Source organism: Sylvia atricapilla, chromosome 3, assembly GCF_009819655.1.
Source record: "Sylvia atricapilla isolate bSylAtr1 chromosome 3, bSylAtr1.pri, whole genome shotgun sequence".
NCBI lineage: Eukaryota > Metazoa > Chordata > Aves > Passeriformes > Sylviidae > Sylvia > Sylvia atricapilla.
This window is the reverse complement of record NC_089142.1, coordinates 48,723,946-48,738,830: the sequence shown is the minus strand read 5'-3', so window position 1 is coordinate 48,738,830 and position 14,885 is coordinate 48,723,946. Positions and strand designations below refer to the sequence as shown.

At 39.2% G+C, this 14,885-nt stretch overlaps 1 protein-coding gene and 1 long non-coding RNA gene across 3 annotated transcripts in view; one reads left to right on the top strand and one right to left on the bottom strand.

Annotated features, from left to right (window-relative positions):
* LOC136359053 (uncharacterized) overlaps nt 1–14,885 on the bottom strand; it is a 945,479-nt gene that overhangs the window by 336,054 nt on the left and 594,540 nt on the right. The gene's annotated exons all lie outside the window — the stretch shown is intronic.
* ROS1 (ROS proto-oncogene 1, receptor tyrosine kinase) overlaps nt 1–14,885 on the top strand; it is a 70,263-nt gene that overhangs the window by 33,130 nt on the left and 22,248 nt on the right. The window contains exons 26-37 of the mRNA XM_066315290.1: nt 45–331; nt 1,265–1,441; nt 3,267–3,484; nt 3,907–4,048; nt 7,535–7,767; nt 8,595–8,771; nt 9,775–9,949; nt 10,421–10,538; nt 12,543–12,730; nt 13,351–13,443; nt 14,118–14,253; nt 14,655–14,817. Of these exons, the coding sequence (XP_066171387.1) occupies nt 45–331; nt 1,265–1,441; nt 3,267–3,484; nt 3,907–4,048; nt 7,535–7,767; nt 8,595–8,771; nt 9,775–9,949; nt 10,421–10,538; nt 12,543–12,730; nt 13,351–13,443; nt 14,118–14,253; nt 14,655–14,817 (2,107 nt within the window). The remainder of the gene's footprint in view (nt 1–44; nt 332–1,264; nt 1,442–3,266; nt 3,485–3,906; nt 4,049–7,534; nt 7,768–8,594; nt 8,772–9,774; nt 9,950–10,420; nt 10,539–12,542; nt 12,731–13,350; nt 13,444–14,117; nt 14,254–14,654; nt 14,818–14,885) is intronic.

The window sequence follows — 14,885 nt, the reverse complement described above, 5'->3', positions numbered from 1 at the left end:
AGGCTGAAGTTTTTATACTGAAAGTAATTAATTTTCTTTGATAGCCGCTTGTACTGGATGGAAGAGCTCGATAATGGCAGCCACATGTTTTATTATGATGTTCTGAACAACACTGTGCACCACATCTTGGGACATGGATTGGTAGAAAAAGAGATGAGGAGCTACTGCACCTGTAATGTCACAGAAGCTGAGCTAGGAAGACCTATGAGTATAGATCTGTCTGACTCCAAAAATTCCCAGCTGCTTTTTATCAGAGGAAGAGATGAAATATGGGCCTCAGATATGGATGGTTGCCACTGCTGGAGAATTATCAAAATACCAAGTATTCAAGGTGTGAGAACTCTTTTATTTTTCTAGGTAGTTTGTGATTCTTGCTGTCTCTTACTTCAAAAAACATCAATTTCAAAAAATAATATTCATGAAGCACTTTGTTTATAAAGCTGATTCATCTACATTCAATATGGACAGAATGTTTGTGTTCTGTATTTCGAGTTGTGTACTATGTTCATACAAACTAGGAGGAACAGCAGTGTGAGGATATTTACTGATTCAAATGTGTATTCCAGTAAGATGTAAATCAAAAGAAATGTTATGGCCTCAAGTGCTACTGGTCAATATATTTCACTTGGAATATTAACACATTATTTTGCTAGGGTTTGGTTTTAGCTACACCTATTGCAATTTATCTCAATGAAAAGATGCAACAACAACTTGTGCCTGAAAATGGCATTGCAGACTTCAACATGTGGGGAAGGTACTTCATGCAGGTAGGGTCTTGTATGACAAATTATCCATGCTTCACTTCTTGTGATAATAACACCTACTCTTGGTTGCTTGGTTTTGAGCTCAGCTCTGGAGGTGTGCTGGAAAGCTGCTCTGTTACCAGAAGAGCTGTCTTAATTGTTCCTGAGTGATGGCAGATCATTGTGGTTTTCATCATGATGAAAAAAGAGCAAAGTTTCTTTAGACAGCTCTGGCATTCATGTTTTATTTATTGTGTTTGTTATTTGAATAGCATTTCTCATAATTATGGATAATTAACCACTTTCAAATCTACACTTCTAAACTGGAATAACAGTGTCTCAGCTTCATGAGACCCACTGAAAAAATATCAGAAATCTCTTCTCAAGGGGAAATCTTTGAGGATTCACTATGGCCAAGATACATATATTGACTCATTGTGAATACAAGCACCCATCTGCACTTGTAAAATCATCTGCTCAAGGTTGATTATAAAACTTAACTATGCAATGTTTTCCTGTAGGTAATAAAATTGGCAGCTTGACTACAGATAAGAAATTTATATACTGGACTGCTGAAACAAAGGAATACACTGAAATTTGGCTAGCAAATAAAGAAAGCAGAAGACACTTCCTTCACAAGAGAGCAAACGATCCACTGAAAATCTTAGCTTACAACTCAGCAGCACAATCATATCCAGGTAGAGGGGACCTGGCTTGTGTTGTAAATGTAACCAATTTATTACAGAGTTTATTACTTATCATTTAAGTTGGAGATTGTGCTACGTGTATTTATATCAAATATGCTTCATGGATTCAGGTACCTTGTACAGAGAAACAATTTGCACATTTTTAAAAGGGTGAATATAGGGACTGGCCTTGTGTTGGATACAATGGAAGGTCATGATGATGAATATTGTATCTGTTTGTGAATGCCAAACTATGCATATTTTCAAAGTTGTGTCAGACATGGAAATTTAGAAAAGGTAGTGCATGTTACAGCACAGAAAAAGAGCAAATATATTCCACAGTATTGTAGCAAGAGCTTGATAGTGATCCCTGTTATGACACAGATTTCTGAGTTTGTTCACATGTATGTAAAGCTAAAAAAATGTCTGTCCTTCCAAAGACAAAGAGATAAGAACTCTTCTTATTAAAGTGATTTATAATAAAGTACCCAAGAGACAATTACAGCTTACATTATAGTAGACCCAGGCTTCACTTAGAAGTCCTAATATTTTAAACAAGCCATTGTAAAATGATAATGAAAGTAATAAAACATTAGTTTTAATAGGAAATTAGGATTCATAGTACCTATAGGGATTATCTTTGTAAATACAGAGTTTATAACAGCTACTAGCATGATAAATATATTCAAAATAATTCTTGAACTCCAGTTTTGCATTAAAAAACTGGTAAATATACAAATGAGTATTTTAACAAGATTAACTTTGGAATAAAAACCACTTCACATTCTTTTGGGTAGCTGGTACAGTCATGCCTGCCTGTGGCTGCCCTGACCAATGCTCACGGTATGCTTGCCAACATTTGAGCATGTTTGTTCTCCCAAGATCTGTGTGGGCTTGGCGTTGGTGCAGGAGCCTGGTTTGGCCCTGGTACAGAATGTGCCAATCCCTATCCCCAAGGACAGGGTTTCCTGCAAGAGCCCCAGGCTTAGCTGGTGCAGAAAGGGTAGAAATGGATTATTTCTATCCAGAGATGCCCACAGAGATTTTCTAATTTACATTGACTGCTGCAAGTATATTTGGGGGGATATGCATGAACCTGACTTTGGTAGGAATGGAAGGGTTGCACACTTTGAGAGAACAGATCTTGCCTATGAGGTCAGTTGTTGTGGCTTAAGGGCAAGCATTGACTGTTGTTCCTTCTTCCCTGTGCACATGCCTCAATCTCTTCCTTCTTAGCAGAAAGTCCGTTTAATATATTTTTATTTTGTTTTTGAAAGTATATCAAGTAATGAGTAATTTTCTTTTGTTACTTTTCAGTAACCATCAGTGTAGTTTTCTAATGTTTTTTTCCCCCCAGACTCCTTTTCTACCTCCCATATTGTCTCTCATTATCTATTGTTAAGTTACGAATAGAAAGCTGTTTGGAAGAAAAAGCAGATAGCACTTAATTGCTAGATAAAGGCAATGTCTACTCAGCATATCTCTCTTTCCAGTAACAGGCAAGTTTGGGCTCATCAATATGTACTGCCCTGACAACACAGCAACTACAATTTGCATTTCCATTTCCATCTTCTACTTCAGGAAGAACCTAAATTTTTTATTGAAATTGTATCTCATCAAAGATAAATGAGAGTTTCTTTGAGTACCACTATTTTTGTGCCTATGAAAGTAATCAAATAAAGTACTTTCAGGAAGAATTTTCTTCTGTTTCTCTTTGTGAGAACAGAAAGAATACTTTGTAGTCATGCTCTCTCATATGAATGGTGGTAGAATCCCATGCAAGTTTGGATTGATCCAGCCATAATTTTAATTTTTAATCTCTTGATGCCTTTCCTAGATAAAAGATGCCTGATTCTCTTGCCAGACACTGAGAAACCTACTATCCTTGCTACGACTAACACCAGTTTTACATTAAGCTTGCCATCTGTCACAGCACAGCAGCTATGCCCTGGCATATCCCAGCCTACACCAACGTACCTGGTATTTTCCAGACAAATGACAAACGTCTGCAGGAGCTCAAGACACTGTTTGTCTTCTCCACAGCAAAAAACATTGGTATGGCTACTTCACACAGAAATGCACGTGATGTCATCTATAAATGGGGAATGTGATATCACCTCTAGAGATTTTATGAACCATTCTGTAACTTTCTGTCAGCGAGTCTTTCCATTTCCATATTTTCCAAGAGTAACTGTCCTTTCTATAAGGTATTTGGTAAGTGGTAGATTCCTTAGTTTTCCTTTGTGCAAGTACCCCCCTACTTTTTGACTTGTTTTTGGTATGCGCTTTCTTTTCTATAGGGACCTATTACCAAAATAGGTGATTCTAACACTCTTTTTGCAAACACTAAAGCATATTACAACGCACAAACACTACTGTATTCCTTTTTTAACACACATTTCATTGACAGATTATTTGGTTGACATATGACTCTCTTTTCTAAGAAGGCATGTTTGTTATCTGATTTTGACTTACAGGAATATCAGGGTCCTATTGCTGTCTTAGAGAACCTACAGCCATTTTCGAGTTATGTGATACAAGTTGCGGTGAAAAACTACTATTCCAATGAGGAAGTGCTGCCTGTGGGAGAAGGCACAGTTGGCACAACTCTATATGGAGGTTTGTTTCATGTTTTATTCTGATTTTGAACAGAGTTCTCATCTCAGAGAAAGGTGCATGCAAGTTTGGGTTGTAAATCAGAGAGGGGACAGATAGTCTGCTTAAAATATAACCAGTGTACATCTTTGCAAGGTCTTTGCAAGCAGACTTGATGAATTTATAAGATTCACTCAGTATATTTGTATATATTCTTTAATGCTTTGGCTTATTGGCTTCCTGAGGAAAGAAAAACTACCAACTAAACAGTTGTAGTTTCTGCCTTGGACCTGATCTTTAAATAAGTAATGTTTGAATCTATGTGTGGTTATGTGTGTTTAAATATCTGTGTTATGTATTCATTCAGCATTAAGATTTTTTTCCCTTGGCTTGATGTCATTCTCATAACTGCTGTTCCTAAGGGTAATGCAGAATTGTTTTGTTGTAAACCAGGCTGAAAAGACAACACTTCATTTTTTAAATGTTGGCCTGAATGAAAACAGCTGATTTTCAGCTGATTTCAAGAATTTTGATGTGCTCTTTCAGTCCTTTCAGTCCTTGTTCTTTGAGAATACTACTGTCTGAGCTAGCCTCCCGTACTTGTAAATACCTCAGTTAGGACAGGAAGATGCTTCTACTCATTCCCTGCTTCACTCTACCTGTTTGCAGCTGTGAGACAGCTACTATGCCAGTTTCCTTGAAGCTCTTGACATCTTCCAGAAAGAGAAGGATCATGCAAAAGTGCATGTTTTATGCTTTTGCACCTGTTGCAACCCAATCTAATAGAACTACCTTGCTCAGCACTTTTTCTTGTTTTGCATGTGTAATTTTGTAAATGAACACTTGTCTTTATGAGGAGCTGCATTAGTGCTCTTCTTCAGATAACTTTCTCAGTGCTTCTGCTGAACTCTCTTGCTGAAAACATGGAATGCCATTCTTCTGTTGTGTCAGTTTTCCTCTGTTGTGCCTGGTGTCAGCTTGATCCACATAAACTCTTCACTTGCAAAGCCATCAGGCCCCTCAGTTAATTCCTAAGTCAGAGAGTCAAAATTATAGCCAAGTCTACATGACAGCATATCTGTGTTTTGCTGAAAGACTGGGGAGGTGGTACCTAGGGATACTTGTTGAACTCACTGGTGTGTGGGAATGCTGTGGCCCCCATCTTCATTAGTTTTCTTGCCTGGGTCTTGTCCTGCAGAGTTGGAGCAGTTCTTTTTTTAGAGAGGGTATGGAAATGAAACTGAGAGACAGAAGCCTCTGCCCCTTGGGCACTGGCTCCCTCAGTTTAAGATGAACTTCTTTTCGTCTTTCAAATGAAAGTGAAACAAGAGGTGCAGGCATATTGCCACGCTTCTTGTGGAATCCAGACATGCTATACTTTGAAAGTTCTCTAGTTCAGCTATGCTGGGTTTTTTTTTTTCTCTTAAGTCAGATCCCTTAGCATCTGTACCATCAAGCAAATAGGGTCCCATCCTATGTGGATCTCTGAAAACTGTGAGCCAGTCTCCTCTACTGTGCCTACAGTGAGAGGACTGCAGGAAATGGCCTTTATATGAGATGGGAGATTCAGATAGATATCAGAAAAAATGTTGACACTGTTTGGGTGTTCAGGCACTGGAATAAGTTTCTCAGGGATGGAGTGATTGAGTCACCATCACTGGAGGTATTTAAGAGGCACCTGGCATTGGATGATGGGGTTTAGTGGTTTAAGGGTTACAGTGGTAGTGCTGGGTGACAGCAGCTGGACTTAATGATCTGAAAGGTCTCTTCCAACCTTGATGATTCTACCTTCCTATGGAGTCTTTGGAGAAAAACAAATGAACAAAACTCCCCAAAACACCCAACAATTCTAGCCTTCTATCAGTAGATTTCAATTCTTTGCATAGGATTCCACATCTATAATATAAAACTTGTGTGACACGTTGATTGAATAACATTAAATACTCCTGGGATGTGGCAAGAATCGACACAGTTACTTTTTTGTGTGGTAAACTGTGCCATTCTGCAGCAATGTACAGCATTGTACAATGAAACATAAAGGTAGCATATGAAATGGGGGACTGGATTGCTCCACTGAAAAGGAATTTTTTAGTCTCATGTTAAAATGAAACATGAAACTCAGAAGAACAGGCTTCTCTACTTGGGACAAAATGAAAAATCTGGATGAAAGTCAAGTCTTAGACAAAAAGAAAATCAAACCAACAAAAAACCCCACCCCAGCCCACAAACCCAGTGTTTTGAATAGGTATTTGTATCAGCATTCAGAGCTTTACACAATTTGTTGAAAAACTTCCAGCCAGCTGTAAATAGAAGCTATATGTGTCCTGACACTTATGTTCTCAATTTCATGAATGTAACTGCCAGTTTAAATTGTAATCAGATGCTGCTAGAGCCTCTTGAAGTGTGTACACTATTTAACACCTCTGAAGCTGTGTGAATTCCCTCTGCCTTTTTTTCAATTCTCTAATGAAGTGAAAGAAGCCTGGAATAATTTGTGCTTTCCATCAAATAGCAAGATAGAGGAAATGAAAAAGAGAGGAAGACAATTAATGCATTGCTCTTGCCACAGAGTGTCACTCTTACTCCACATATGTTTTAGCTAGACAAATGAGAAATTTGTCTTTTTTCCTAGTCTAGTTTCTGTATATTTCATTAAATAATCTGTAGTCTTGCCACTAGAATATGAATTAAAACATATGGACTCATAATTTTGATATGCTTGGAACATAAATACTGTAATGACTTGTTAACTTTTTACCCATCTGGAGAGCTCAATAGGAAATAAAGGAATTTTTTTATGCAGAGTAGGGACATGCCATTACAAAGTCCGTGATCTTAAAGCTCCAAAGAGAGGGTTGATTTTTCCAGAACAATTAGTGGGTAACCAGCTGGTATGGACATCTGACCAGCAACCCAGTTTCTTCCTTACACAGGTCAGCCAGACTCTGTATTTCTGAGAAAAATTGTAAATGATGGGAAATAATGCTTAGTTTTGGATCTCCTTCCCTCATAAGTTTCTGTCCAAGAAAATACTTTCCAGTTGGAATAGAGCACAGTTTTGTTTTGTTTTTCTGTGCATATTCAAGTAAGCACCATATTAAACTCACATCTGAGATCCTGATTAGGAAACTAAGACGGAGCAGGAATTTAGTGATATGACTATAAATGTAGAGGTATAAGACAGCAGCAGTTTTCCTGTTGTTGTTGTTTGGTTTTTTTTGTTTGTTTGTTTGTTTTTTGTTTTTGTTTGGTTTGGTTTGGTTTTTTTCTTTTCTTTTGTTTTGATTTTTGTCTACTTGCATATTAAGATCGCCAAGAAGATGCTGAAAGTCCCTCAAAATATTTTGAACTTGTCTGCAGCTGACTGACTATACCACAATATGAGTTTTACATGTGTAAACTTTCAGTCCTGTGAATGAATCATATTAATACACTTATATATTTTTTTCTTTCCCTGGTGACATTTCTTGACTTCTCTAAAAGGGAAATTATGTTTTCTTTCTTTTTCAGTACCAGAGGCAGTTGACACTATTAAAACATTAGTTTTGTCTGACACCACCATCAACATATCTTGGAGTGAGCCTCTGAAGCCAAATGGACCTCTAGAATCCATCCGCTATCAAATCTCTGTCAATTTATTGCCTCCTGTCCCAGCCACACCTTTGCAAAAAAGTGAATTTTCAAATGGGATGCTTGCCTGGTCTGTCAGTGGGCTCCAACCTGGAACAAATAATTCATTCAAGGTATAATTGCAAGTAGTTTTACTGGTTTGTTCAACCTGCAAATCTTTAGACTACTCTTCTGTAAAGTAGACAAATAAAAGTGTGCAATGTGAATTCAGAAGAACAAAATGTACTGCTTCTCCCTTTACAAATGAAGGCTTATAACCAGTAGTATATGATGTATCTGGACAACAGGTCTATAATCAGAGTGACATTTTCAAAAGTAACCAAGCAAACGTGTTGTCTGCAGAATGTGCACTGGGTATCACAAATAGAGTGATTTACATTGTTGAGAGAGTATTCAGATGATGGTGATCCATAGGTCCAGTTCAATTTTGGGCTTTTGTAAATGATTTGGACAATATAATGAGGAATATACACACACACATGCCTAAATACCTGTGTGTGTGCATGCAAGTATGCATACCTAACAGGTCATATTTGCCTGTGGCTTATTGAAAAGCTGTGCTTTTCAAAGTGCTACTGCACTTCTTGACTTTATGTTTCTGTGGTTCTAAAACACTGCCTAATATGTGACGTGACATCTACATGTCGGTGCAACAGCGTGTGGCATTTAAGAAAGATCTAGAAAGAGAAGGGACTTGATAGAAATCTGAGATGAGAAACTAAGAAGAGTCTCTGAGGAAGGGTACTCCTGCACATGAACTTTCAGCCTGAAGGTATATGACCTTGCAGCTGTGAGGGGCAAAATCTTTCTACACCTGTATCTCTATTGCCTGAATACTGTCTTGTTTGAAACGTTAGTCTTCCAAACCCTTGGTGTTGCTAAATCAAAGTTGCCTTTCCAATTGCTGTGGTACTGTACAGTTCATCCATTGCCTTACTAGGTTCTTGCTTTTCATCCTGATGAGAACTGGTTTTCTGAAAGTGTCCCTGTCATTGCAAAAACTTTTGAGACTCCAGCTGCACCTATCAACATAATCCCCAGAAACACCAGTTTCCAGCTAGAATGGAGAGCTCCTCTGAACATCAATGAAACCAGCTTCCGGTTTGAGTTGTGTAAGGTAAAACTACCTCTAAGTCTTGGGGTGGTTTTTTTTCAGATCAGAGAAAAACTAACCTACTCTGTCATGGTAAGCAGGACAGGGTGGGTGGCAGGATGTACATGAAGAGTCTCAGTGGATAATTTGGGCATGGTGATGTCAGTCTTAGCTGCTCAGCAGGGGCAGGATGGAGTCAGCATTTGCCAGGAACAAGGAGGAGTGCAGCTGTAGCATTTAGTACTCCATAGTGCCAAAGGACATCCTGGATGACCTCACCAGAATTCCTTCTGAGTCTCCTGTTTCAGCAGTCCTATCTCTGTTTCCTCACTACCCTGCCCCAACTGGGTTTGCAGTTGCAAATCCTATGTCTGCCCCGCACAAGAAAAAGAAGAAAAGCAATAATTATTAGCTACAATCTAGTATCTGGATTTTATTTTCCTGTGATAGAGGTTTGGAGAAAATCCCAGAGAGGAGACCAGATCCAAAGAGTAAGAAGTAAGCGCTGCAGTGAGAGCAGCACGCATGGAAACTTCAGACTTCAACACCTGAACCACTGGACACAGAAAAAGTCATGTCCTAAACTGGATCATGCTTTTCTTTACTATAGAGAAGCAGATTCAATAGACCTACACAAAACATTTCCCTGCCCTAAAATAAATGTCACATCACAATTCCACTAACCCACCTCCTTTCAACTGCATCATGGCAAGCTGAACTCAGGGGCACGTCACGATGATCCAGAAATACAAGGGGAAGGCTCCTTTTGGCTGTGTAAAGCAGGCACTTAATCTGTTGTTCTTTGTTACTGCCAAGACTTGTAGACCTCCTGAGAACAAAGAAGAAAATTAGGGTTTGTGTCCTTGGTCAGTAAGAGGACAAAGTCCCATGGTCAAAAGAGCACCTGCGTCATATTTCCACTGTGATATTAAGAGGTGGCAAAGTAGTTAATCTACCCAAGAATAGAACTGTGACACACTTCCAGCAGAGCAAGAAAGTTGACCATAATGATATTTTATTTCTCTAGTGGTCAACAAAAAGTGGCTGGTTTTCTCCTGCGAGCACTACATGCACAGGAAATCTTGTTTACACATGCAACCTCACAGGAACCCTTCCTTGGACCAACTACTTTGTACGAGTAACAGTAGTTTATGTTACAGGAGGGAAAAGCATTTCCTCTTCAACAAGCTTTAAAACTACAGGTAAGCACTTAATACAGGATAGCAAGATTTTAAGGCTCTGCAGGATGTGAATATTAAACATTATATTTTCAAAAATTTAGCAGGCAATTTTCTTATATGAAGACCAAATAGTTCTGTGTGTTTGAAAAATTAATAACACAATACCATACTTTCAGAAGTAATAGGGGGAAAGAAATGAGGTTCATTTCCAAGTGGATCAGAGAAAAGAGTGTGGGGAACTGAAATGAAATGCCTATAATGCAAGTGAACTCATTAGTGGTGAAAGGCGCATGTGAGTAAAAATTTTGGAATTTATCCATCACAAAGAGAAGGGCAAGGATTCATTCTCTGTGAGGTTTATTAATATAGATCCTCCTTCCTTCTGTATATCTAAACACTTGCATGTGCATCAGATTTTCTCTATTCCTTTAGCCCCTTGTCATGCTATAAACACGTTTTAAGGGTTCTGTTTCTTCCCTTGTTTGGCTTAAGCTGGTGTTCCCAGTAAGCCAGGAGTTCCTAAAAGAGCAGAAGACTCCAAAAACTCTCTACAGTGGGAAAAGGCTGATGACAATGGAAGCAAACTGACCTACTACATCTTAGAATGCAGGTAAGCAATGCATGAGGCACTCTTCCCATAGCTAGCAGCCCAGAACAAATCTGGGTGTGCAGGGCTTTTCAGGTTGGCTCAAATGGGAAGAATGAAATATATATGATGCAAAAGGTCCTTCCCATTGGAATGTCTTTCTTAGATAAACCAACTACCCATAATTTCCAGAAATTCTGGAAAACACAGAATGAAAATAAACACTAACAGTGTTTTCAGAGTAGTCTTGAGATACAGTTATATATTTGGATCTATGTCAGTGAATTAGAAGATTTAGTGCTAATTTCAAATCACAAATCTCAAATTACATATAGTATGTATTTTTGGCTAAAATATTTGTATAAATATATTAGTGTTCAGAGGACTCAAAGAAGGTGTTGTAATATTGCCAGAAATAAAGTATCCCCACCCACGTGGGATGACTGTATAATTTTTAAAGTGCTCTGTCATCAAATACCAATTGCCTGGGCTATTGATGTCACACTAGAGTGCCAGCTCACTCTTACTCCTCCACTGGCATTGGAAGTGGAGGCTACAGTATATTATTGTGGGCAGTGACTTTGAACGTCTAATTTTTTGACCATGACTCTGGAGAGATTTCTTTAAAGCAGTCAGTGCAAAGTTTAATTAATGCATTATTTTAAAATTAGGAGATTTCATCTTCTGAAATATTTCAGTGGATGTTTGAAGTCAGTACTGATGGAGGGAAGCAGTTTTCTAAACTCAGCCATTATTTCTTTCTCTGTGCTTATGATAGTTAAAGACTGATTGCACTCTGGAGCTGGAAGTGCTTTACCTATATAAATTTTCACCCAGACATATTTTCCTGGTGCTGTAAGCTTCATACAGTTCTGTGAGCATGCAGGACCTGAGGGACCTGCATGCTCTGAGGAAACAATAATTTTGGTATGCCAGGAGACAATCTGTACCTGACTTGCTGCAGATGGGTAAAGTCAGTCCCTTTGTCTGTGCCAGGGCTGTGCATTAGCTGTGTTCTCCAGACTCCAGCTTCTTATTCATCTCTAGAATCATAATGCATCACTGACGTGGTCTTGTAATGAAATAAGCTTTTCTCTTGCAGTTTGAATGTACACATGCTGATGTTTTTGACTGAATTTGACATCAGGTAGAAAAAGGTTAGGTCAGTTGTGCAGCATTCTAGAAAATGTTTGCCTAGCCCTTTTAAGCAACCTCTGTTTTTCTTGCAGCTCTGAATGGCAACACATACACACCAAGGGCATGAACATATAGTTTTCTCATGTCTTTCTGGTTGAGAAGTGTTTGGCCTTTTTTGTTTATTAAAGTGCTTTGGGAGAATGAGCGACTTGCTCATGAAGGTCATTTCACATGATGTATTATGGTATTATGTGACATGAAATGATATTTCAGATATGGCCTTTCAAGTTTAAATACATGGTCTTCTTTTGGTTGGTGAATAATCAGCTCTGAATTTATTGTGAGCAATCAATCTCAGTCCAATGGGGAAAGGAAGAAATACACCCAGCAGTCAGCAGACACTATGGGAAAGTGGCTAGCTAAAGAATGGCATCTTCACTGCCAATGACTTGCTTCCTATTTAGCTTGTGAAACCTGATGCACAAGAGACATTAAATTACTCTGAATGGTCTGTAAGAGCAAAAAGCTCTAGGACAGTAGAAATTTTTTTTTTTCCAGAAAGCTAAATAACAACTTTTTGAAATCTTGGCCATGGGGCATATACTGAAACAGATGAATCAGGCATATACTGAACAGTTTTTTGTGTCTTATGTGTTCTAGTATTTCATTTCCGATGCCAAGATAAAGATGTTTGATTCCCAGTATTGCTGAAATGGCATGGTACAATTTTCTTCTCTGTAGCCAAAATCCCACTACCAGACTGAACTTTTATGCAGGCAGAGAGATGCTGTGAAAACCATGAAATTGGAGCAAAGAATGGGGTGGGGGTGAAGCAGTTAACTGTCCTTGTGGCACTAATGACACTCCTGTGTCATGCTGTGCATGTTGCAGGAAACAGTCTGGCAACAGCAGCGATATGAAGTCCACGTGGGAGGTGGTTTACAATGGCTCCTGTGGCAGTATTTGCACATGGAAGGCCAAGAACTTAGAAGGAACTTTCCAGTTCAGAGCAGCAGCTGCAAATGTGCTGGGACTTGGTGAATACAGTGACATTAGCATGGATATAATTTTGAGTGAAGGTATGTCTTGTACTTCTGTATTCTGCCAATTGTTCTTTTGTTATCTAAATAATCATACCAATTTTGGAACAGAGACAGGCTATTTTATTAACAATATTTCTGCAAAGGTGAAGTAATATCTCTAATAGGTAATAAATGGTGATGTTCATATGGTCACCCCTGCTGCTAGTGTTCATCCAGGCTCTTTCAGAATACTGGGCCTGAAAAGTGCTTCTGCTCATTTATACCACTTTGTCTCTGTGGCTCTGCCACTCTGCTTTCTGATGCAATTCTTGAAAAAAGGCAAGCTCGCACACTGGATCAGAATTATTTCTTGCCTTCAGTCAGGATGTTAAACTTTACACTTTGTGCATGCATTTTGGAAATCCCACCTTGAGTAGTCAAACAGTTCAGCAATTTCTATTTCTGCATATACATTAGTCACAGGAATGGCCCAAGTCTGGGGGAGAGGGATTAGTCTGACCAAATGTACATCCACATACAGCCCACAAGAGAGCTTTGTGCAGTGGAATACTTACATAGCAGGCAGATGAAGGGTTCTTTAAGGTGTGCTCTGCTCCATGGGATTGACATTGCATGCACACACAATAATTAAACGAATTTCCCTTTCTCTTTAACAGATAGTGTGATCTCCATGGGCACCATCATTGCCATTGCTTCTGTGATTGGAGTTGTTGTACTGTGTTTGGCTGTGGTCATGCTATTTGGTTTTGGTATGGGATTGAATTTTTTGTTTACCCTTGGTTTGCCAGGCCTCAGTGAAAGGCAGTTCAGATGGTGGGAAATGATTGGCCTCCAGATTTGGGAAAATGCTCCCTTCCTAGGATAGGAGCTGGCAGGAATGTGTGTGTTCTCATTCTTTGAGTCCCTAGAAATGGCTAATTATATTTTTGGTATCAAGGACAGGATAGAAATTCACTCCATCTTCAAGTATTTCTTGCTTATTTCTTGCTGCTGTTTACCTGCAGGGAGAGCACAGGAGTGCTTAAGGAATTCTAATCCTTATAAAAACTTGCACTTTACAGTTCTCAAGTTTATTCACCAAAGGGTCTCACTTTCTTTCTCATAAGCTTTAACCCTGAAGAAAGAATGTAATGATTACCCTGAGATGCAAATGTCCACACATGATGGTCCTGTCCTTTCAATCCTCCTCCTTTCCCTGGGGTCTTGTCACACAGAGAAATGGATACCTGACTGAGTTGTCAGCTCAATGAGCACTTGTCTGTGTTTTTTGGGAAAAAAATGGCCAGATGGAAATGACTTGCATACATGAGCTGTTGGAGGGTGCTGTTGAACAAAATATCATAAAACCTGTAGCCCCTCAGTGTGCTTACACACTGGGACACTCTCAGAGAAAAACACCTAATGGTCTCTTTTTCTATTCCAGAATGGAAGCAAAGATTGAAATCCAGAAAAAAGGCCTTACCTGGACAGATAGTGTTCATCAAGGAAGATAAAGAACTAGCTCAACTCAGGGGAATGGCTGAGACGGTGGGACTAACCAATGCCTGTTATGCTGTACGGTATGTCCTCAGAGCAAATGTATTTTCAGGACAAAAACATCTAAAAGGCCTTCCCTGGACCAGTTTTCATCAGGGCACTCATCCCTGAAACCTCGAGGTAGAGTTAAAAGCTGCATGTTTGCTGCAGAGCAGGTCTGCTCCAAAGGATGCCCTGCCATGTTGCCCCTCTGGCACACAGTCCAGCCTGGATTGCCCGCAGCCCATATTTCATGTCACCCTGGCAAGTGCACAGGGAAAGAAGAAGACCTAGGGTTTTCCACTAACTTCCAAATCATCCAGGCCTCACCTGAGCTCCCCTTAAATACACCCGATGAGACAAGTAGTACCAGCTTCATTTGAATTTTAATAGAATTTCAGACATCCTTAGGTATGAACAAGTGACTAGTATTGCTGTTTTGTAGCACTCTTCCTTCTCAAGCAGAGATTGAATTGCTGCCAGCTTTCCCTCGGGACAAACTCAACTTACACAAATTGTTAGGAAGTGGAGCATTTGGAGAAGTATATGAAGGGACTGCAATAGATATCCTGGCAGATGGAAGTGGAGAATCCAAAGTAGCAGTCAAGGTAATTACCACTGTGTATTTCTCTGGAAGCAGAATGGGATGGGCAGAGAGATCTGTCTCAGAGGTTTT